The 23225-nt window shown below is 42.0% G+C and overlaps 1 protein-coding gene across 1 annotated transcript in view; it reads left to right on the top strand.

Moving 5' to 3' along the window:
- The window catches only part of UHRF2 (ubiquitin like with PHD and ring finger domains 2), a 145609-nt gene that overhangs the window by 25264 nt on the left and 97120 nt on the right, over window positions 1-23225 (top strand). The window contains exons 2-3 of the mRNA XM_075931614.1: window positions 27-269; window positions 12311-12573. Coding sequence (XP_075787729.1) covers window positions 27-269; window positions 12311-12573 — 506 coding nt within the window. The remainder of the gene's footprint in view (window positions 1-26; window positions 270-12310; window positions 12574-23225) is intronic.

Below are 23225 nucleotides of genomic sequence, written 5' to 3'. Positions count from 1 at the left end.
CAAAATAAAATATTTTTTTTTGACAGCTGGAAGATGGACATACTTTATTTGATTACAACGTTGGACTAAATGACATAGTTCAGCTTTTGATACGGACTGAGTCTGATGCTCCTACCACTTCCTTGACTAATAAGGATGGAGAAGTCAATCCTTGTGCTATTGCCAACTGTAAGAACAAAGTCAAGAGAACAACAGGGAGTGGATCGCCCAATCAGCCATCTACATCAGCTCGCTCATTTCTCATTGATCCTGGCATTGGATTGTATAAGGTATTTGCAAGTTTTGAAAATAGAAATCATCTTGTTTTGAAGTTTCCAGGTTCAGTTCTACAGCTTATATAGGCCCAGATTCTTGAGAAACGCTATTGTGTTTAATATTACATTTAAGTCCGAGCGGTCTGTACTCCTTAAAGGTTAAGCATGTATACAAGTATTGGGAGAATCGGGGCCAGTTGTACTATCCAGATTAAACAAATCTCTAAATAAAGTAGTTGGTTAAAAGATCTACTACAGCAAGCAGGTTCATTAAATAAACTTCTCTGTTTGGGGATTTAGGTGTTTGGATTATGATGCCTAAGTTTCTGATCGAAGAATGAGGAAAAACCTGGTCTCTTTCTCATCTCATCCCATTTCATCTGAAAGCCTTTTTCCTTTGATGCCTTGTTCTTGGCCATCTCCTTAACAGATGGCCACCTGTAGCACATCCACTGTCTGGGAGAAAGACTCGTTACCCAGAAGTGTTCCCACTGCCGTGACCTGAAACCCAAAACTAGAAAAAACAGGGACACTAGATTGGTTCCTAGAACCATCACAAACTATGATCCTAACAACCAATGCCTCCCTAATTGGTTGGGAAATGCATCTACATGAATACAAAGGGAAAATGGTTGTCAACCAAACTTATTTTATACATCAGTCTCTTAGAGGAATGACTAGTCTGCAACGTCTGCCAACATCCTTCTCTCTTGTCTAACAGTTTACCATAAGAATGATGATGTATAATCTTGCCTTCATATAATACATCCATAGGCAGGGTGGAGTGAGGTCCCACTTACTATGCATGGAGTTGATCAAACTGTGAAACTGGTATATTGAAATTACATCTCAATTTCAGCTTCATACCATTTGGGACACCAGAATACCACCATGGACACACTAAGCAAGACATTCTTGCATGATTACAAGCGAGAGCTGGATATATGAGCATTTCATCCAATATTTAACTAGTGGGGCCATGCGAACATAGATCTCTTTTTCACTCAGCAGAATTCCTGTTGCCCTCAATTATGTTAGTGAGCCTGGCATGCAGATTGCTGGGGGACACGTTCTCCTGTGCGTACCTTCCTTCTCTCTTATTGAGTAATTTGCAAAATTCATGCATGCTGAGCTTAGCTCTATCGTGGCCTTGACAGATATCTCTACACTTACACTTTGGCTCCTTTCAAAGATGCATTCTCTATCCAAATCCACTGACCTCCACTTCAAAGCCTGGTTCCTCCTCTTGTGTCAGGAAACAACCAGCTCAGATGCAGTCAGATAAATTTGAACTGCAGGTGTGATGTGACCAGATGCATGTACATTTGCAAACGGATGAGATTTGACTACTGGAGTGCCTCACACCTGGTTGATGTAGCACAGGCCCTGCTACCATTTAGTCTTAACTACGTTTGATACCTTGAGCAGTCAGGATTGGCCAGTAGCTCTTTTTGGATACAAGTGGTGGCAATCCTTTCTTTTTACTACCCCATTCATGGCCATTCTGTCTTCGCATACAACAGGTATTAAGTACTTCTTGAGGGGTATTAAAAATCCAAGCCAGCCTCTGGATTCCTCCCAAGACACTTGGGCAGCCTCGGGGAGCAGCATGGAAGACCGTGTGGAGGAGGAGACTGTTCAGCTGGCAAGCAGGGCAACTGTCGTCACAGAGAGCCAAGAATTTTTTTTTTTTAAATAACCTTGGAAACAATCCCCTCCTCTGCTGGGCCCTGATGTTGGGGAGGGCACTTCTGTGAGTTTACATTTTTTATTATCTTGCTACAAGTGGGTTAGGGCAGTCTGATGTGATCTGTGATTGCCCCTGTACCTACACACTGAGTGGGGAGGGGAGGAACTCCCTGGAACAACTTGTGTCTGGAGATGGAGCAGGAATCTTCTCTGCACATCTTAAAGCTCTCGTACAGGAACTCTTTTATTCATCTCTCAAGGTTTCTGGGAAGGTCTGCCTTACTCTAGTCTCCCCAATAAGACATTTTTCCATGCCAATCCAGCAGTAAGTGGTCTGGTGTCCTTGCGACACAGCATTGCAGAGCAAGGTCCAGATTTCTGGACATAGTCAGCAACTGCTTCCTGTCACTCTGTGTGATTGAGAGAAGACTGATATCTCGCATAGGAATGTAGGTGAAGTAGGGAGTCTATTAGCTGATGCATCTGCAATAAACTTCTGTTTACTCATCCTCAATAAAGCATTGCATGAGCCCCTGTTCTGCCACCACATCCAGACCTGCTGCACATCGTGTGGGAAGGGGAAGTTGCACTCTCCCAGCAAAGGGGAGAGGGTGCAAAACACCTGGATGCTGCAAGAGTCCTTGCTCTGCTCTTCCACCACATCCGGGTAAAAATAGAAGTGTACCTTTTTGTAGACTGCTTTAAAGCATAACCATGGCCTGGTACATAACACATACCTAATGTCTTTAGATGGACCTTGACTTTATTCTAATAGATTGTTTTACACTCTTCAATGTATCTCCTATAAAGTCTTCCCTTAACTCTTTGTTACAGCAGAAACAGCAGAGAGCTGCTGTGTAATCTCCTGGGTTCACCAACAGTCTGCCTGGTACAAATATGTAAGCAAAAATGGACTAGGGAAGAGATGTTCAAGGAGGAAATGCAGTCTGTCAACTTGGACAGAGAGCTTAAGCGAGAGGAGAAATATGCTGCTGGTGGAGTAGTGAACAGAGCATGAGGGGAGCTGGAAGTGAAGCACTAGGAGAGAGTGGTGTCATCCTTGATGGATGTGATGGACCACATGATGGCTTTCCAGGATGCACACCCAGCCCCTTGAGCCCTTGCGTATTAAATCGCATCAGATTTCCTTCTCATAGTTCCGTAGCCTCCTCTACCATGGGTCATAGAAAGTGGGGGCGGGGAAAGTCCAAGGGCAGCCTCACAGTCAACCCCCAGGGATGCATTGAGAAACAAAAGGCTATCCTTGCAATTGTGATCTACTCCCTTCCATCCTAGGGATGTTAATATCGGTTAATTGAATAGTCGAGTAATCTCAAATTCTTACTGGCTAGTTGACTATTCTATAGTTCCCAGGGGTGGGGCTGGCAGCCAGTGTACTCCAGCCTCACCCCTGCAGAGCACCCTGCCACTCTGCACTGGAGTTTAAAAACCAGCTCCCCTCGTGGACCTTTGATAGAGACGCAGCAGTGCAGGGTGGCAGTAGCCCCCGTCTAAGGGGGGTCTGGACCCATCACAAGCCAGGACTGAGACAGGCTGCTGGCCAGCTTGCTAAAAAAAAAAATTATTGGCGGGACGGGGGCGGACGGCAAGGAAAATGTGTGTAGTTTATAGCATTAACCTATAAGGTTTTGCTAATCAGTTAATCAACTATACTATTATATCCCTACCGCACCACATGAAACTTCTGCCCTGGACTCCTTTTCTGTCCCCTGCTGTGCTCCCTAAATAAAAGAGCATTATTTCTGATAACAATCTCTCTATTGCTTGTGTGGAAAGGGTGGAGGTTTACAATAAGCACAGTGAATGCGAGGGCTCCTTGTTGAGAGTAACATACCCAACTCTCAAAACTGGCCGTTCATAAAAAACGGTCTTTCACAGTCTCTGATTTTCATTGCCCCTTGCTGTGTTCTCCTTATTGCCCTGGTGTTAGGCTGCTCAAAATCCCTAGCTAGTTGTTCTGTGTGTGCCCCCCCCCCCCCCCCCCCCCCCCCCGCCCAAGATGCCTTCCTTCTTAATCACAAATAAAGTGAACAAAGCAGGCCATCATAATGGGAATGTTTCATTTAAGGTCTAATCTAATCAGTAGATTCCTAACACTTTCCCTTTTGAAGTGGGGTGGGGAACCTAAGGCCTGGGGGCTGATGTGGCCCCCAGCTTGCCTGGATCTGGCCCCTGAGGCTCAGGGCTCCCTCCCCAGCATTGGGGAGCCCATGTTGGCACTCCAGTGCCCTCTCCACCTGCCCACGGAGCTGCAGCACGCAAAATCTACTAGGCTCTGGTGTTCAAGGGGAATGTAAAGAGTGTCTTTCCCCTCAGTCGGGGGCCACGTCAGTGAGAATTTGTTTTTGTTTTGCTTCTCACTTGGGTGTGGCCCCTGACTGATTTTTCCCCTGCCTCCCCCCCCCCCCCCCCCGTGGGTCAGCAGCCCTTGACTCAAAAAAGGTTCCCTGCTGCTGCTGTAAATGCTCAAAAGCATATTATAACATTCTACCACCATTTTGCACTTGCTCAGCTTGCAGTCCAACTGCTTCTTGCTTCAGTCCAGGCTACCCCTGTACAGCTTTATGAGCCATAGGAGCAAGGGGTAGGCTGGGTGGCCAAGGCTCACTATTGGCATTTCAGTGTCTCCAGTTGTAGTTTTCTAGTCTGGGGAAAAAGTTCCAGCTTGCGAAAAAGATCGGAGCTCCTAAAGATGTGCGTGTCATGCATCTTTCCTGACTCTTGTATCAGTGAAATGGCCCCTGTGATTCCCCCAGCATCTGTAGCACCATAGAGAAGTATCCCTTGTGATTTATGTGCTCTTTGGCAAGTTGATTGGGTGCCAAGATGGGGGATATTCATTGAATCTATTGCCTCACCAAATTTAGGGAACCCCAGTACAGCAAGCCCCTCTTGTGTATATACTCCCTGTTTCCTAGAGTCACTACATTCCATAGTAGGAAGGTATTGGTTGCCTTGGCTACTTGGATTACAGTAGGTGTCCCTCCCCTCTGCCCCTCCCCAACCCAAATTAACTTCACTCCAAATTGATTCCCAACTGACAAGTAGCTGTCTGGCATTGTAAGCTTCTGTAGAGCAATTGCCACTTGCTTCTCTGCTATCAGAGTGGGTCTCGTTCTAGTATTCTTACCCTTCAGGATGGGGGAAATCAATTTGATAACTTCCATGGAAGTGGCCTTACAGATGCAAGTTTCGCAGCCACATTGTATACCCACATCACAGTGAGTTCCACCAGTCTGTGCTTGTCTCTAAGCACTAGGGCTGATGTTCTAATGGGTCAAGAGGATCAATCGCAAGCAGCATTTGCCAGTCACTCAAGAGCTTTGCAAAAACGTATATTCGTGGCTTCTTGAGATTCTTCCTCATTCTGTCAGATCCTGGATATGCTCTGGTCATACGTCGGCATTAGGCCCATCAAGGTTAAAATGATGATTATAATGCTTTGATGTAGAATGGGGGTCTATGCTTCTGCTGCTATGGCATCGGTGTGGATAACCAAGGGAGAAAAGGGTGCAAAAAGACCCCTGTTGCTCAAGCAGGGGGAAAGGAGGAAAAAAGTACATTATGGGACACTGACAACGTGCATCCAGATTCACCTGCTGAATAGTTTTGGTCCTGATGTGCACTGGGGACATGAGCCAGAATACAAAAGGGCGGAGACGCTGATGAGTAGCTACCCACAGTGCATTATTCTCAGTCTATGGTAGCCACTCTACTGGGAAAGCGATGCGTCAAACTACATCAAATTGTTGCATGTTCCCAATGTGTGCACCATCTAGTTCAGAAAATTGGGTGCTAAAATGTCTACCTCAATGTATTCAACCTTATCTAACTTTCTTGGAGGAAGAAGTTTTGGAGGAAACTTCTCCATTAATCATGTTTCCATAATTGTCCATCATGAAACATGTTATTGATGAGTGTCTAATTTATTATGCAATTACTATGATCTTTCTCCTACCTGCTATATTAGATTCCTACCTTCCAATTTATAAAAAATTGTTTCCATCAGTTCACATTTTTGCTGGTGAGGTAGCACTCAACAATGCCCCAGAATATTTGGTTGTTTTCAATTTCTCAGTTTTGGCAAGTCTTTTAGATTTTTGTTGCAATCCTACTCTTCTAGTGTCAGGTCCCTTGAACAGGGTGATAACAGAGGTTCTCACTTTTGTTGTTGTGGCTTTGTATGCACTATTCATTTAATTACGAAAACACATGTGACATGGAACTTGAGAAATGTTTCTTCCTGATCTGTGTGGTGAGGCCTTCTTAACTTAAAGGTATTTCTTGTATATCATCTGCATTCCTCATGCATGCTGGTGTCTTTGGGTGGCCTGTTCCTCTGGGTTTTCAAAACCTCTTTAGATACAGGACAAAGATTTTGGAGATAACCTGGAAACATTTTTACCTGTCCTGAATCTTTATTGCCAGGGCTCGGCAAATAATGCAATCTACTCGCCCGTGGTGAGTAGATTGCAACCTGGAAGAGCCGAGTTCGGGCAATTGCCCGAACGATCTGTGCATGCGCAGATTGCTGAACAGTGTGGCTGGCGAGCAGGGCTCACCACAGTTCAGCGAGCTCTGTTTATTGCTGTCCAGTTATCCTCGATTTTTAAAGTAAAATCTGTTGTACGTCCTTCGAAGAGTTTAATTCAGACCCTGTTTGTATTTCAGTATTTTCACAACATTGATAAAAATAGCTTCTTTATTCTTAGTACAACTGATATCCCCACAGCTTGAATTTCCATGATTTTTGAAATTGTAGAACTCTCCATTCAGTCATTTACTTGAATATTACATTGCTGTTAAACATGGTTTCTTTTTTCATATAGGCTTGGAAAGATTAGATTTTTATAAGTAAGTATTCATTTTAATGTATGCAAACAAAACTTCCATTATTAAAAAAATGTACAGATGGCAATGTAAGAATGATGATGCGTGAGAGCTTAATAAGATGATCTAATGTTATTTACTTCGCATATTTTTAACACATTATGTTGATATTTGTATTATGGTTATAAACTTTTTTTTTTAAATTTCAACTTCTGTCATTTAATAATTGTCAGAATTTTTCTTTCTCTTTTTCTGAAGTCTGGCTTTCACACAATTTCTCTCATGTCATTCAATATGAGTTTTTAGATCCGAAAGAGCAGGACGCACCAGAAACACTTAATCACTTCCTTATTTATTGTAAGTTTTAAGCAGTTAATACAATCCTTGTAGTAATTGGCGTGCAAAACTTAAACTTTAAACTCAGTTCACTTAAAATTCACTCATTGCCCCCTACATTGGTCAAGGCTGGAGGTTCGTGGTCTCTTTGACTCCCATGCTTAAAGACGTCTTGTGCTGCATGGCTGGATGAAAAGTCTTTGCTTCTAGTTACGTGAGCAGGATCTGTGGTTCTATCCTATTTTTTACCTCCCAATTATATTTTTTGAAAAGCTCATTTTTATAACAAAGCAACACTTGGTTGTTCACATCCATAATTGCGACATTTCATCCAACTGTGCATGGTCCCCTATTCTATGAATCATTACTAGGCTGACCTCTTTTACTTGATCTTATTTGTCCAGAACCTAATGCATGCCATTTTCCCAAGTCGTTTACCCCTTTTTTTGGCTAGCATTTCTGAAAAATGCAAGGTGTGTCTGTTATTTTGCTCCCTATTCCTGCAAGCTGTAGCAACAATAATTCTGGAAATTTCAGCCATGCTTATTATTTATGATCACACGTAGCAGTTTCAGCATTTTGATACTTTATTTATGGTCAAGCCTTACCCAATGAGTTAGGGCAAGAGGTTACATTTCCACATACTTTTTTTTACAGATCTACCTACATGCACATTTGCACCAGACTTGAGCAGGGCCTAGACTTGACTTAGCCAGACTCATGGCAAGGTGATGCATGCTGTGTAGACTCCTCCACAATTTCTCACAATTTAAATGGATATAAATAGAGTAATGTTTAAAATGATTTTGCTGGATAGTATTGATGTTTGTTATAAAACGTGATTTCTGGAAAGGTTATATGTATTACAAGTTTGGTTCCACTAAATTGCCCCCTATGCTTAAGAATTATGATTTACCATAAAAAAGGACACATTTGCATTAGCGTATGAAGAGGTGAGTAAACACCAAGGGTCAGCATAGTAGTTCAAGTGAGCAGAAGTGGCCCCAAAAATGTGTCGTAGCGGAAACTGTTGTAATTTGTGCGGATTCTATAGGTTTATTGAGATTCTAGCCAGAGCACGCATCTTATAGAGTTTTGGCAAATTGAAGTTGCCCTTCCATAGCCTCCCCAACATCATTCTGGACAAGGCAGAATCCTGTCTTTGGCTCAGAATACTTTATTAATACAGGATAGACCAACTCATGCACTTTCTATTCCTTGCACTATCTTTATAAAATTTGACTCTGTACATTTCGTACTGTGCTTTTTCATGTCTCTTAAACAATTGTTAATTGCATATATTTCTTAAATTTCATTGCTCTTCTATTAACAAGTTGACAGACATAGGAATTTTTCTTCCATGCAGCTGTCAAATCCTTCTCAAATTCAGGTATTGTAAGAAACAGTAGAAATTGTTGGATAACATGTTTCCCTTTTGCTGATTACATACGGTACTTGATACTTGCATGTATCTTTCTTTTATGTTTGAAGTCATGGCGGTACATTTTCTTCCATGGTGTGTTACTCTGTATTCTTAGCTACAGCTAAGCTTGCAGTGGTGGTTTGATTTGGCTAAAAATCTAGAGGTCTTTTCACATGTCTCATTTAATATTCAGTTACCATGGAAACTTGCTGATACTGCACTGTATACTGCTGCAGCTGAAGTCTAGGGGTATTGTGTAATGGTTTGTTACTTAAAGGCTTATTATCAGTCTTCAGAGTATAATGGAAGTAAAATTTCTCACTTAGGTTTCAAAATAGCAGAGGTAATACACTGGAGTGAAATAGGTCATAGCAGTACAGATTTTCAAAAAGGGGCAAACATGGGGCCCATTTACACAACCGTTGAAGTTAGTTTTACTACTGTCCCTAAGACAGGCAACGGAGGGATTTTAGGGGTCTGACTTCTATCTGTTCCTGTTCTCATTCTTCTGTACCCAATTTTTCTTAAATTGTTAATTTTGTTACTATTAGCTCTACAACATTTTCTTTTTCTAGTGGTCTTTAATTTCTAACAGCTGCTCTTATTTGAATATCTGTAACTTCCTAACAATTAGGAAATTTTTAAATATTTATGAAATTAAAGAGGTAATTAATGGACTTAACATTTCTTGAATTTCATTGATATTTTTAATTCTCATGGATGTTTCATGGATCTTATGACATGAAATGACCCTGTATTGTGGAGATGGTTCTGGAAGGAACTGACTTTTAAGCTGGCTCCCCCCTTCACCAGGTCCTGCCCCCCCCCCCCCCCCCTTGCTGCCTGTGATACAGAGGCAGCTCTGGTGAGAAGGGAGCGAGTAGTGACTCAGCTACCCGATAAGCCTAAGCTTATTGGGTAGTCAGCTACTCAAGTAGTTGCTTACGTCCTTAACCTACTGTATACGTTCCTCTTCCTGTTCATTCACAAGGTCCTTCTGAAGATCTGACCAGAGATAGCTTCAATAATCTTGGTAGCACCAGCGTAGCTACATAAACACTGGTTTACCACACTTCTAGATATGTCCATGGAAATGCATATAGCTCTTCTGCTCTTCTGCTTCTGTGGACTTAATCACACAGGATCATGGCTGGATTCAACATCCTAGTGTAGAATTTATTTACCTCAGGTCATGGAATCCCCATGGCTGAACCCATTAGACCTTGCATGCTCAGACTCAGTCAGGGAGGCTCTCTTTAGCAGCAGAAAGCAGTTTGTCACTTATGGCTAAGTGGAAAAGGTTCTGTAACTGTAACTGAGGAGTGCCCTTCATCTTGGAGTATTTACTTCACTTAAAATAGTATTTTCAGTAGACATGCATCTGGCTACTATTTTGGCTTTCCATCTTGGATCAGGTGAATGATCAGTATTTGCTAATCTCATGGTTGGCCGTTTCCTCAAAGGGATACATGGACTGTATGCTAATTAAGGCAGCCTGTTCCCCCATGGGGATGTCAATCTAGTGCTCTTGAAGCTAATGGGATCCTGCTTTTGAACCTCTAGCAACATGCTCTCTACTTCACTTCTCTTGGAACATAGCATTTCTAGTGGCTATAACGTCAGCCAGGAGACGGACTTCAGTACCTTGAATTAAGACAAAGTTCCCCCCTCCCTCCCTTGTGTTCTATAAAGACAAGATGCAGTTGTGGCCCAACCTAGCTTTCCTCTTGAAGGTAATTTGGCAGTTTCATGCAAATCATGACACCTTTTTCTTTGTGTTTTTCCTTAAGCCATATGCTAATACATGAGAATAGATGCCTTTGAGTTGCACAAAGCAATTTTGGAAACTGATGAAGCTTGGTGCTGCAGGTGTTGTCCCAAAGGATCTCTCTGTGGATCATGGCTTGTATCGGGGACTGCTATGACATAGCAAAGAGATCTGCCCCAGCATTAGAAGTGCACTCCACAAGAGCACAAACTTGTGCAGCATTCCTGGTGCAGGTTCCTATTCCAGATACCTGCAATGGGCCTTTATGTTGCACTGCTCCATTACACAGCAGGCTAGAGACTGCTCCATTTAGAAGAGCCATGCTGCAGTGAGAGATGCTGAACTCTGATCCCTTCTCCTAGGAATGGCTTGGGACTCTGCTACTTGGAATCTGATATGAACAATCACTTGAACATCAGTTACCTTTCATTAGCTGTTCTTTGAGATGTGTTGCTCATGTCCATTCCTGCCTCCCCTGTGTTTGAGTATCTGGCAAGAAGGGACTGAAAAGGCGTGAAAGCGTGACTCCAGGGGGCTCCACAGCCAACTCAACAGGTATTGCTAGGGAAAAAGTCTTCTGGTGACTGTGCATAGTGTGCACACACCTACTTTTAATGGATATGAACAATATATCTTGAAGAACAACAGTTACTAAATGTAGGTAACTTTTTTCTACTTTATATGCCTTTTTTGGGAGTGGTACAGCACCATTCTGCAAGACTGCTACAACATTTGTTTGTAATACAGAGTGGATGGAGATGTTAGGTTATTAAGCGTGCTAGAGTTTTGTAGATACCATCTTGAGTCCTGTTGCATGTTTTAAAGAAAATACCTGTGCTTGTTTGTTCAGAATTCAAGTGTAAACTGGCCCTGTCCATTCAAAAAACCTTGAGCAATTGATCTGTTTTCTACTTAAGTGGTCATGTAATTTTTTAGTCAGAGAACTGACTAAAATATAGTTAAAGTAATATTTTTAGTTAGCAGAAGAACTTAGACAAACTTTCTTGTTTAAGTGAATGATACTATGGAAGGATTCTTGGTAGTAGTGGCAGTTTTTGAGCAATAATACTAAATTTCCAGGTTCAAGTGCACAGAAGCTACGGATGTTGTAGTGACCAGAATTGTGTTTTGTAGGAGAAGTCTACATGATAGATACATGTTGGCGCAGCTGCGCTAATGCAACTGCACTGTAGTAGATGTGCTCTTTCATTTGGCATAATAGCTTCCACCTCTTGTAGAGGTGATATAGTGCCAGTGTAGTCAGTGCTTAGACTGATGTAAATTACCCTGTGTGGGGGGGTGTGGGTGGATTTTTAGATCCCAAAGGTGTAACTGAGTGAAGTTACATAGACTTAAGTTGTAGTGTAAAACAGTTCTTTGAGGTTTCCATGCCTCTTAAATCTCTATCTTGGATAGCTGTGGAAACAGCTTTGGTAAGTTTGAAGAGCCTTTTTTTGTTCTCTTGGTTGGGAGAATCAAGGGCCAAGAAGGATGAAAGATGCATCTGGAGAAAAATAACTATTCTAGTATTGAGGAATCAGTTGAAGTCTTAAAAACTCTGTAGGTTGTGAGTTATCCTGAGTTCCAGTCCTTGGGAAGACTGTCCCTAAAGGCATCAATTCTTATTAATGATTGGGAACAATATTCTGGAGGAGGAGGAGAATGATCAACTAGTCGAACTTTTCTTATAAAAATTAATCTTACTGAGCATGAGTTTTTGTTTAACTATTTATAAACATGTTAAATATTACATTATAAGTGAGTCAGATATTAAAGTATCTCCTAAAAGCACACAATGTAAGTGTAGGAGTTTGGTTTTGTGTTACATTTACTAGATGTAAATAATAGCTGAATATTGCTCTTAAGAAACTGTGTACAGGTTAGCTCAAAATGACAGGGGTTTTTTTAGTTAGTTGTTCTTTCCTGCTCCCCATTTAACCTGATGTATAGGAAATAAACATTAATTCCTTGTCAAACTTCCATTTGTAGATAAATGAATTGGTGGATGCTCGTGATGTCAGCATTGGATCCTGGTTTGAAGCTCACATAGAAAATGTAACCCGAGCAACAAAAGGACATAAAAATGGTAAAGCTCAAGCAAAAAGTGGCAATACTTACAGAAGGACTAATGGAAACTTAAGTCAAGATCATTCTAGAGACAAGACAAATAATTTGGACAGTGCACCTTCAACATCTTATTCAGACTGTATGGATACTGATGAAGATGCTATTTATCATATCAAGTATGATGAGTAAGTCTCCTGATATTGTTATGAGGACTCGGTATGAATTTATTTGCTTAGTGTGAACCAAGAATATGGTTGAAGAAATTTGGTCCTAGAGAGAGCAAGTTCAAAATTGCAACCAAAAAAGCAGTATTAAGAAGCCATAATGCATTTCTTTTGGATGTAATGACTAATCAGGGTGTGATGATTTTTTTTTCTTAATCCTGAATTCTTATAAAGTATTTTAACTTGTGGCTCACCTTTATGATTCTTAAAAACCACCCTTTAACAAAAGTGAAATTAAAAATCAGATTTTCTATATTTAGTTTCCTGCATCAGATATGTATAAATTATAACTTTTTAAAATTTACACTATTCCCATTGAAGTCCATATGAAGAGGAAAAACTCTAATGGGAGCAAAGTCTGGTGCTTGTTTGCAGCAAGTTTGTATTCTTAGCTATTGACCATCATACTGCAGTCTATTTTCTTCTTTTTAACCATCCGTAATTGCCTGTAAGTCATGATTATCTACTTTCATTGGACCAAAGTTGCTAAATATTTACACTGTCAGATTTTGAAGTTGTCTGAAGATCTCTGAATTTTTTCAGTTAGTAGTGAGAGCTTCAGTTAGAAATTGTTATCTCTGGCAGACAAAACAGATAGCTAGCAATAGAGATGAGTGGTGCAAATCTACCCAAGCTCCAACTTTAATCAAATGATGTTGACTTTTTCTTCTGTGTGAATTTGTTCAGTAGTTTGAGTTTAGTGAGATTTTTGTTCCTCTTTAGAAGACCACCTCTTCTGAATCCATATAAACCAAAGATTGTGTCCACATGTATATTATTAATTGTTTGTGTTGAGAGCACTGAGGAGCCCCAGGTATGGACTAGGTTCCTATTGTACTAGGGAAATTTGGATTCCAGAGAGAGGGAGTTCAAAATTACAGTTAGAAAGCAGCATTAAGCCATAACTCATTCCTTTTGTAACGTACAAACACATAACACAGATGTAACCGCATTCTATACAAGACAAATTTGAAATAGTCTGCAAAGTCCATTAGGATGTTAAATATAGGTTAATTAACTAATCGACTTGTCAATGGATTTTTCCATTGACTAGTCGATAAGCGGGGGAGCCACAGCTGGGTTAGCTCCTGGCCCTGGGAGCTAGCCCCTCTGTGGCTTTGCCTTGTAAATGTATTAAGAGCCTGCTGCACTGTAGCCTTTTAAATGTATTAAGGGACGACAGGTTCTTAATATATTTAAAAGCAGAGTTGCAATGTCTGGGACTGGGTGCAAGCTGGGAATCAGCTGATTCCTGGCTTGCACCACTACTCCCCTACCCCCCACAGAGATGGTGCTGGGGGGAACCAGCTTTTAAGCGCTGGCTTCTGCTCCCCTAGAGGCAGAAAGCATGAGGGGGAGGGGAAGCGACTAGTTGAGGGACTAGTCAACTATCCAATAAGCTTTCCTTATTGGATAGTTAACTAGTCACTTACATCCTTAAATTCCAAGAGTAAATCGCTACAAAAGGAATACAAAGCAGCACTCAGTATTTTTCAAGAATTATCAGCCTCCATCTTTTTTAGTAGAGCAAACAAATGAAATTTGAGAACTGTTGCGCAAAGTCTGACAATGTTGTACCAAAGAGTATCTCTACACTAATTGAACTTGCCTTAAAATATAAATGGAATTAAATTAGCAGGGTCATATCTATTTTCTAGTGGATAGTCTTTTAAGACGTGGAAGTCTCACCGTTAGACACAGTTAAAAATTAGTTTTTGTTGTGCTAAAACAAAACTGGGATTGGGTAGGATCAATCCTCTAAGTAGTTACCAGCTTTTCTGTTAGATGAGTGCTCTTGGTGTGTGTCAGCCTTCTTTCCATTCTTTTGAGGCAGACTTACGATCCTTCTGATCCTACCCAATCCCAGTTGAATGTCTGCTCCCACTGCAGGTACATGAGGTAGCACAGCAGCTTTGAAAGCCCACACATTATTACCATAGCTAAGAAATTAACTAAAAGACTACTAAGTTTGTTTGAAAAAGGTTAGTGGGGTCTGGTCCCAGCTGGTCACAACTTCTTTTACAAACTGAATAGTTGAAGTGCTCCACTAAAAACACTTTCTCTTACTCTCCAGATTTCCTCCTATCAAACCAGAAATGTTTATTCCTGTGCTCTTTCAAGTCATTTGAGACTTAGAACAACATTATATAAGCACAGGGTGGGTTCTAATGGAACAGTGGGAACACTACAGGTAAGGATACTAATTTTATCTTTTTCCTAATGTGGGTACCCACTGTTCCATTAATCTAGGATTGATGGGAAATAGTAAGCAGTAATAAAAATCCTCCAAGAACATTGAGGGGTGGAGGGATAGACATGAGAACCAGAGCAAAATTTTGTTCTCCAACCCATTTTGTTGTTGAAGAGCTTATTGCAGAACACGGAAGAGAAACTAGAAGGACACTCATTCAAAAAGTGTGCCACATGAGGCTAAACAATACCATCTTGGAGTCAAGTGGAGTCAAGTAGAGGAAGTTTCTTAAGACCACGTAGCTGCATGGCAGTTCTTATTGTATGATTCTGCTTATAGTTTCGAAGTTGCCGTTGGACCTGGTCGTATGAGCCCTGTTTGTCCCAGGGATCTTCAGTAGTCATCTGAAGACCTGAAAAATAGCTGACACAATATTTCTAGGTGGATAGTATTACTTGTGCACTTTACCCCCTATCTAAAATGTGTATTATCATTATTATTTGTATTTTCATAGAGCCTACGCGCTCTAGTAAGGTACTAGGACCCTGTTGTACTCATCTGTGTATGAACACAGAATAGAGCAATCTATTGGACTTCCTTCAAGGCTTATTTGTATATAAACAGAATTCTAGGATTATCAATTAATTGCTGTTGACCAAGAAATTAAACAAATTAACTCAATTACAATTAATTACAGTTGCACTATTAAGTAATAGAATACCAATTTAAATGTATAATATTTTATATTTTTTACTTTAATATTCAAAAATGTGGAAAAACAATCCAAAATATTTGTCGTTTAAATAGGTATCAATTAAAAGTGCTGTTACTTATAATTTTTAATCTTATGATTAATCAAAATATATTTAATCGAGAGTCCTAAAAGATACTAACTTGATCAAATTTCAGATGTGCAACTGTTTGTTTAGGTCATGGAACAGAATATAAAAACAAGGACAGATCTAAGTGAAAAACAGTATTCCTTTTAGGAACAAATGCAGGAAGTGGCACAACGGTGATCCTGTCAAGAAAAATGGGAGAGAAGAGCCTTTTTGATTGGTTATTGTTCCAAGTTTGCCCTCTCTTCTAGCTGAAGAGACTGAGGAAAACTATATTGTTAGGAATGCTTTCCCCATTTCCCAGAGAGGGTTAATGGGGATTTACAGTACATCATTGAGGTCTCCTAATAGTGGGCGGCATAGATATCTTCAAGGAACTTATTTATGAAATCTGGAAATGTACAGCTGAAGCAATATTTTGGAAGTTGAGGAATGAGACCTCCGATTACCCTGATTTGAAACATACTGGGTTAAGTATGGAGAAGAAAGGAACGAGTCAGTCGTAGTTATCAAGAAAAACTGACAAACTCCGGTACTAGTATACAGTGATATATCTTGAACTCTTCTGTTAGTAGTGTTTTTTTCCAGATTCAATCCCTAAGAGCTTTGTCTACACAAACATGTAGATTGTGACAAGTTGGGGTGTTTATCTGCCTTGCACTGGGTTCTTGAGTGTGTGTATATATACCCTGCTGCTACCCAATAAATGTTCGGTAGTGAAGTTTGTTTTGTTCCCTTTTCAAAGTGGGATAGACAACTCCTAAGAGCCCAGGTTGCTTAAAGAAAAATGAATTAGCGCTTATGAAGTCCTTCTATTTGATTTTTTTTTCCTCTTTCTTGCCTGTTTTATTGAGGGATTTGGGAAGCATGACTTTACAGAAGCCTCTTTTAGATCTTTTAGATCGGTGGTTCTCAATGTCTTTGGGCTCAGGACCCTTTTAAAAGGAAATGATTAAGAAAAAGCTTTAGTGAGGGGTGTGGTAAGATGCTGTAGAATACACCCTTAATTTACAAGTTGTAAAGATATTTAATTTTGAAGATCTGCCCTAACATTATTATTCAGTTAGGTGTTTCACACATTTACTAGTGCTAATTGTGTATTTAAAAGGTCTTTTGTAATGAGCTTGGGTTTTGTTTAAATTACAGATACGGTGGGGGGGGGGGGAGGGGAATTGTAGCAAATTGTCTTGGAACTAACATAATCCTAGCCTGAAAAATCCCGACCACATACTTTGGTTCCAATGTGTGAATTTAAAGTGTCTTCAGTTACAACAGTTTTTGATAAGAGATGGGAAAAGGATTAAAGGATGCTCTGCAATTCCTTTGTACCAGGAAAATTTTGTTCAGTGATTTTATAGGGCTCGACAAATAATGCAGTCTACTCGCCCATGGCGAGTAGATTGCAACCCGGAAGAGCCAGGTTCAGGCGATCTGCGCATGTGAAGAACAATCTGCGCATGCGCAGATTGCCGGACAGCACGGCTGGCGAACGGGGCTCGCCGTGGTTCGGTGAGCCCATGTGATTTAGGATTGCTAAATATCTCTCACATTTTAGTAATGCTCAAAAACAGTGCTTGTGACCAAGGAATACTGGAATCTTTCTTAGGCAACTTATTGCCAAGAGGTTTCCATAGAGATGTCAGGCGACATAAGGATTTTGCTATGTTAGTATTAATATTTAAAATTTAGAAGTAGATTCAGTAAAGGGACAGATAACAAAAGGGGTGTAATGGGGTGGGGGTGTGTGTGTGTGTGTGTGTGTGTGTACACACAATCTTTAATATTATACCTATTTTTGTAATGTCTCCTTTTTAATATTATGCTAAGTTCATAACTTAAAAATAACACACGAGTCCATTGTGAATATAATTTCTAAAGAACATTTGTAGCTAGAAGATACTATATAAAATATACTACAATTGAGGGTATGCCTACTAGTGGTGTGATTGGGTAACCAATTAACTGGTTACATGGTGCCTGGGAGCAGCACCCCACTTGAAACCAGTTCCAGCACTGGGAGCTGCTTCAGCAAGGATGGAATGATTGCCCATCTGGGATCCTGCTTAATTGGTTAACTAGTTAAACATTAGATCACCTAGTTTTTAATGGTTAACTGATTAATCTGGATTTTACATCCCTAATGCCTACCCTGAAGTTAAACTCCCACTGTCTTAGCTGTTTTGGGGGGGGCCTCAGGCTACAGGGCTGTTCTGTTGCAGTTCGGGCTTGGGCTGTTGCTGCGGCTCTGGTGCTCTCCCTCTGAGTCCCAGGGCTGAGGCTGGATCCCAAGCCCAAACATCTACACAGCAATTAAAAAGCCTTGTGTATCTTGAACACTACAAGCCCAAGTCTGCAGACACAGGCTAGCTTCAAGTATTTAAATGAGATGTGGATGTACCCTAATAGCAAAATTTAGCCCACTATTAGTAGTGTAGTGTATTAGGTAGGAAATCCACAGAAAAGCATGCACCTTCTATTTTCTTCTGAATGTTGTGATGAAAGCTTTAAAAAGAGGCAGTAAAAAATAACTTTTAAGTAGCCACATTTGAGTCTGAGTTATTGTATTAGGGTTTTGTTAACCTGATGTCAACATATAGTCGACTATATGATTAATGAATAAGCCTTGGCTTATTGATTGATCTTGTCGACTACGCTCACCACTCTGCGAAGACCAGCTCTGTCTGCAGGGAGCTTGGGCCTCTACCACCCCACACTGACACCCCACCCCAGCCCACAAGCTGCTACCACCCCACACTACCACCTCTGTATTAGGAGCTGCAGGCAGCTGATCTGCATGGGAATTAGTGATTTAACTGGCTCTCCTCGTGGACCTGCTCGAACCTGCCACACTGTGCTGCTGCCTCTGATAAGGAGGCAGCAGTGTGGAGTGGCAGGGGGCAGCAGTGTGGAGTGGCAGGGGAATCCCTGGGAGTGGGGCTGGGTGTGTAGTGGCAGCCAGTCCCACCCCCTGAGGACTATCGAATAGTTGTGTAACCCCTAAGATTTCATGCGGTTACACGACTAGTCACTTACATGATATCTAACATCCTAGTTTCTTTAGTGAAAATAGAGAGAATTGCTTAATGCTATTTTAGTTTGTGTTCTTGAAAGATTTTCTTTTGTTTCTTTGTATATCTATTTTACACTGCCCTACATTTTCTCCTTTCTTAAGACCATAATGGCATATCTTACCACAGTAATGGAGGTCTATAGTATATAAACTTGTGTTTAGAGTATAAATAAACTGTATTAAAAAAAATAAAATAAAGCCACATTAAAATAGGCATACAGTAGGATAGTGGTCTCCTGTCTTTTTTAAACACAAGATCATTTTTTGAATTTAAGTGCAATTCAGCTTATACATCAGACCCAGACATCCTTGCACCATCTCCTTCCCCACCCCTTCTCCAAGGCCCTACCACTGCCCCACTGCTTCTTCAAGCCCCCCAGCCTGCTCACTCCATCCTTCCTTCCTCCCTCCCCCATACTCACTCACTTTCACCAGGCTGGAGCAAGATGTTGAGATGCAGGGAGTGTGGGTTCTGGTTTTGGGCCAAGAGGTTTGGACTTTGTAGGGGGTCTGGGTTGAGCCTGTGGCAGAAGGTTGGGGTACAGCAGGGGGTTCAGGAATCTGGGAGAGGTTCAGGATGGGGTCTCCAGCTGGGCACTATTAACCTCAGGCAGCTCCTGGGCAGTGGCGCAGCTGGGCTAAGCCGGCCTCACTTGGCAGGCAGGCCCTGGCTTTATGCCACTCCTGAAAGCAGCCAGCAAACTCCCTCCATCCTGAACCCTGTCACTCCCTACCCCTTCCACCATCTCTGGGCTCTGGAGATAGAATATAGGGGTGGTGGGAGGGGCCGCCCTGACATCAGTGCCTGCCGGCTTGCCCTGCCCTGTCTTGATCTGCAAGCAAGAGGCTTCGGGGGAGGCAGCTTCAAGGCAGAGAGCAGAAACATGTCAGTGAGAGGAGGGGCACCTGAAGTGGTGGCCCTTGATAGCCTCCTGGCCAAACCAGTCAGGGCCACCTGTTAGAGGCTCCAAGATCTACCAGTAAATTCCTATCTGCTGGTTGGTGACCACTACAGTAGGAGTTGTGGTGTAAACCTGAAATGTGTGCGATCCATTTATCCTTTCTCTTCTTACTAGGGATGTAAAAATCTCATTTAATTGGTTAAACATGTTTAATCAGTCACGTTTTTGAAGGGTAGGTGGGTAGCTGCTCCATCCCTCATCAGCTAACTGGAACCAGTAAGCATCAGCTGTTAGGGGTGATACTTACCAATTAGCTGGTTAACCTTTCACGTCCCTACTTCTTACCTCCTTCTATTTTTGTTCTTTGTGGGGAAGGAGATTTGAGGACATGGGATAGGGAACTTACTGGTTAGTTGGAATTCTAATTCTTTATATTTGAAGTCAGATTTTATAAGTTCAAATTCTTATGACTACAGGTTGAAACTCTCTAAACTGAGACACTCTGCTCATAGTACCAGTAGAGGGTCAGCAGCAGGGATTCCTGTGGGGCCAGAAGTGCAGCTGTCTGTCTGTAGTGAGCTAATGGTGGGACCGCCCAGTGCGTGGCAGCGGGGCTGCCCCGTGAGTTTGGGAGACATGGCACATGGTTGGGAGCCATAGTGGCAGTGGCTTAGTGGGGCAGGGAGCCATAGTGGCGGCTGCCTGGGGGGTCCCAGAGCCCCAGTGCATTGCTACCCAGGCAGGGATATAGCCAGAGGCTGGTGGCAGGTGTCCAGAAATTGCGGCCTCTGACTGGGCAAAATCCCTGACCTGAGACTTGTCGGGTCCCAACAGTGCGGGACCAGGGTGGTCCAACCTGTATTACTGACAATAATTACACTTACACCCAATAGTGTTTTCAGAAGCAGTGTTTGGTATTGTAAGCTTCAATTCAGCTGAAATTCTTTGGCTCTGTGGGGGGCAGATTTGCTTTATTGATACACCATTTTATAAAACTAGACCAATTTATTGCTAAAAATTGCATAATAATTTGGAAAGTTGCACATGGAAATAACTTCTTACTCTGTAGTACACGTCATTGTTCTAGTTAATTTTATCCTATACCCTGCCTATACAACAAACAAATTAGTCCATCTTGAATACAAGATGGATTTCACATGTCCATTCCACTGTAGGGCTGTGTCACATTGGCAAGATTTTGTGCAAAAGCGGCCACTTTTGCTCAAAATCTTGCCGCCTGTCTGCACTGGCCGTGAGTATTTGCGCAAGAACACTGACATTGTAATGTACAAAGTAAGTGCTTCTTGCGTAAATAGTCTGATGCTCCCGCTCAGGGATAAGTCTCTTGCGCAAGAGGCCAATGTAGACAGGTAACATCAGTTTCTTGTGCAAGAAAGTCCAATGGCTAAAATGGCCAGGGCTCGACAAATAATATAATCGACTCGCCCGTGCCGAGTAGATTGCAACCCGGAAGATCACCGGACAGCGTGGCTGGTGAGCGTGGCTCACTGCGGTTTGGTGAGCCCTGAAAATGGCCATCGGAGCTTTCTTGCGCAAGAGAGTGTCTACGCTGGCACGGATGCTTTTGCGCAAAAGCGCAAATCTTTTGCGCAAAGGCACATGCCAGTATAGACGCTCTCTTGCGCAAATACTTTTAACGGAAAAAGTCTTCCGTTAAAAATATTTGCCCAAAATGATGCCAGTGTAGACGCAGCCTAGGTGTTTGTGTGGTCCAGTTTACCACACAAACATCTACAGTTAGAGAATTTTTGCCCCAACAGTACCTATTGGGGGCAGCCCAAACAGCACTGGCTGTCTTGCACAGACATTGCAGGCTCAAAAGGCAGTGCTGCCCCAGTCACCCTCAGTTTCTTCTTATCTGCCATGTTGGTTGTTGAAGCTCTAGATCCTTGCTGCTTCATATCTGTACTTCGTTTCCTGTAAATAGTACCTATATATAGTTAGTTACTTACTTTTAAACAAACTAATTGGTGGCTTTTTTGTTTTATATTCTGCTGTCCAGTTTGGGTACTAGCCCTAGTACAGAAAAATGTCATTGTCTCTGCTATGATTTCAAACCCTGCCACTCTTGTGGCATGTCAGTATTTAATAGTTACCCCAGTTTGACTTAAGAGCTGAGGGAGGAGACTTATGTAAATGCAAGTATGATATTTGTAAAGATTTTAACCTCTCTATCAGTGAGGGAGAGAGGAGATAAGGCAGATTAAAAAAAAATTGATGGAATTTTTGCATCACTGCCTTCATTTGCATCCTTTACCTCAGTGCATGTCAGCCAACGGTCAGGGCAGTTAGTGGTGTGTGTGTGTGTGTGTGTGTGTATACTATACACTCGAGACTTTAACTGCTGAGACCGGGGTCCCTTGCAGCGGGCAACCTGGAAGAGGTTGACGAGTGCCCCAGTTCTGCCAACCAATGGTCAGGGCAGTGAGTGGTGTGTGTGTGTGTGTGTGTGTGTGTGTGTGTGTGTGTGTGTGTGTGTGTATACTATACACTCGAGACTTTAACTGCTGAGACCGGGGTCCCTTGCAGCGGGCAACCTGGAAGAGGTTGACGAGTGCCCCAATAAGTGTACAGGGAGAGCTTATTACGCTTCAGATTTCAGCTGCTAGAATTTCATAATTCCTTCGCAGCGGGCAGCCTCGGGGAGACTGAGAAGCGCCCCAACTGAATTTTGCCACCTGGGTGTGACACAAATCCAAACTCCCAAGCGCTCCCTATATCTGTCCCCTTATGACCGGCTGAAGTTCTTTTAAATTGTGCTTGGTTCTATTACAGCAACTGAAGGAGTCAGGTGAAAGCTTAAACAGTTACAGGTTTATTGAGGAAGCTTATAAATCATATGGTTGCAATGGCTATTGTTCTATTTCTTAACTATTAGCAAAATATAGGTCTTAAAATGGTTACAAAGAAGATAAAGATAGAAAAATAGAAATAATGGTACCAAGTAACAGCTTACTCTTGCTATGTGTACACTTAAGACAGAGGACCACATCCAGGTACCATTTTTACCCCCTTCTGTGCCTCTCGACTCCAGCATGTCAGGCCAGGGCCGGTCCCTCAATTCCTAGGAAAGACGAAAATACGAGGTGGGCGTCCCCATAGAACCTCGGGAGGTCAAACACCTAACCCGAACAGCAGGTAGAGGGTAGAATGACACTCAAAGTGAGTGTGTGCTGGGCCCATCTTATATACCCATTGGGTCACGTATTTTCTCTTTCTTATCTGTAATGCCAATTGATGCTGGTCTGTCTGCTGTGAGACCAGTTCTTACAAGGAAGTTGTGAACTTAATTTACACTTGTAAGAGAGATTTGAGATGATTAAATTTTGAAGTACAGGACATTGTTTTCTCAGTGGGAAATTCCTCTTCCTGGGACTGTGTGTGTTCGAATCAACATAGGTGCCAGCCGCAGCCTCGAGGCCAGCTTATTGACTTAGCTGCTCTCTATCCACATATCTGTGTTTCAGCTTCTCAGGATCAGATGAGCCAGCATAGACTATGCTGATATTATTGCTCCTTCTCTGTCCTGTATGCTTCAGAGAGGCAAATAAGATGGATGATATAGGGGTTAGTCTGTCTGGCCACAGTGC

The sequence above is a fragment of the Pelodiscus sinensis genome, chromosome 6, assembly GCF_049634645.1.
Source record: "Pelodiscus sinensis isolate JC-2024 chromosome 6, ASM4963464v1, whole genome shotgun sequence".
NCBI lineage: Eukaryota > Metazoa > Chordata > Testudines > Trionychidae > Pelodiscus > Pelodiscus sinensis.
Note: the sequence above shows the minus strand (reverse complement) of the source record. Positions and strands in the feature narration are given on the sequence as shown.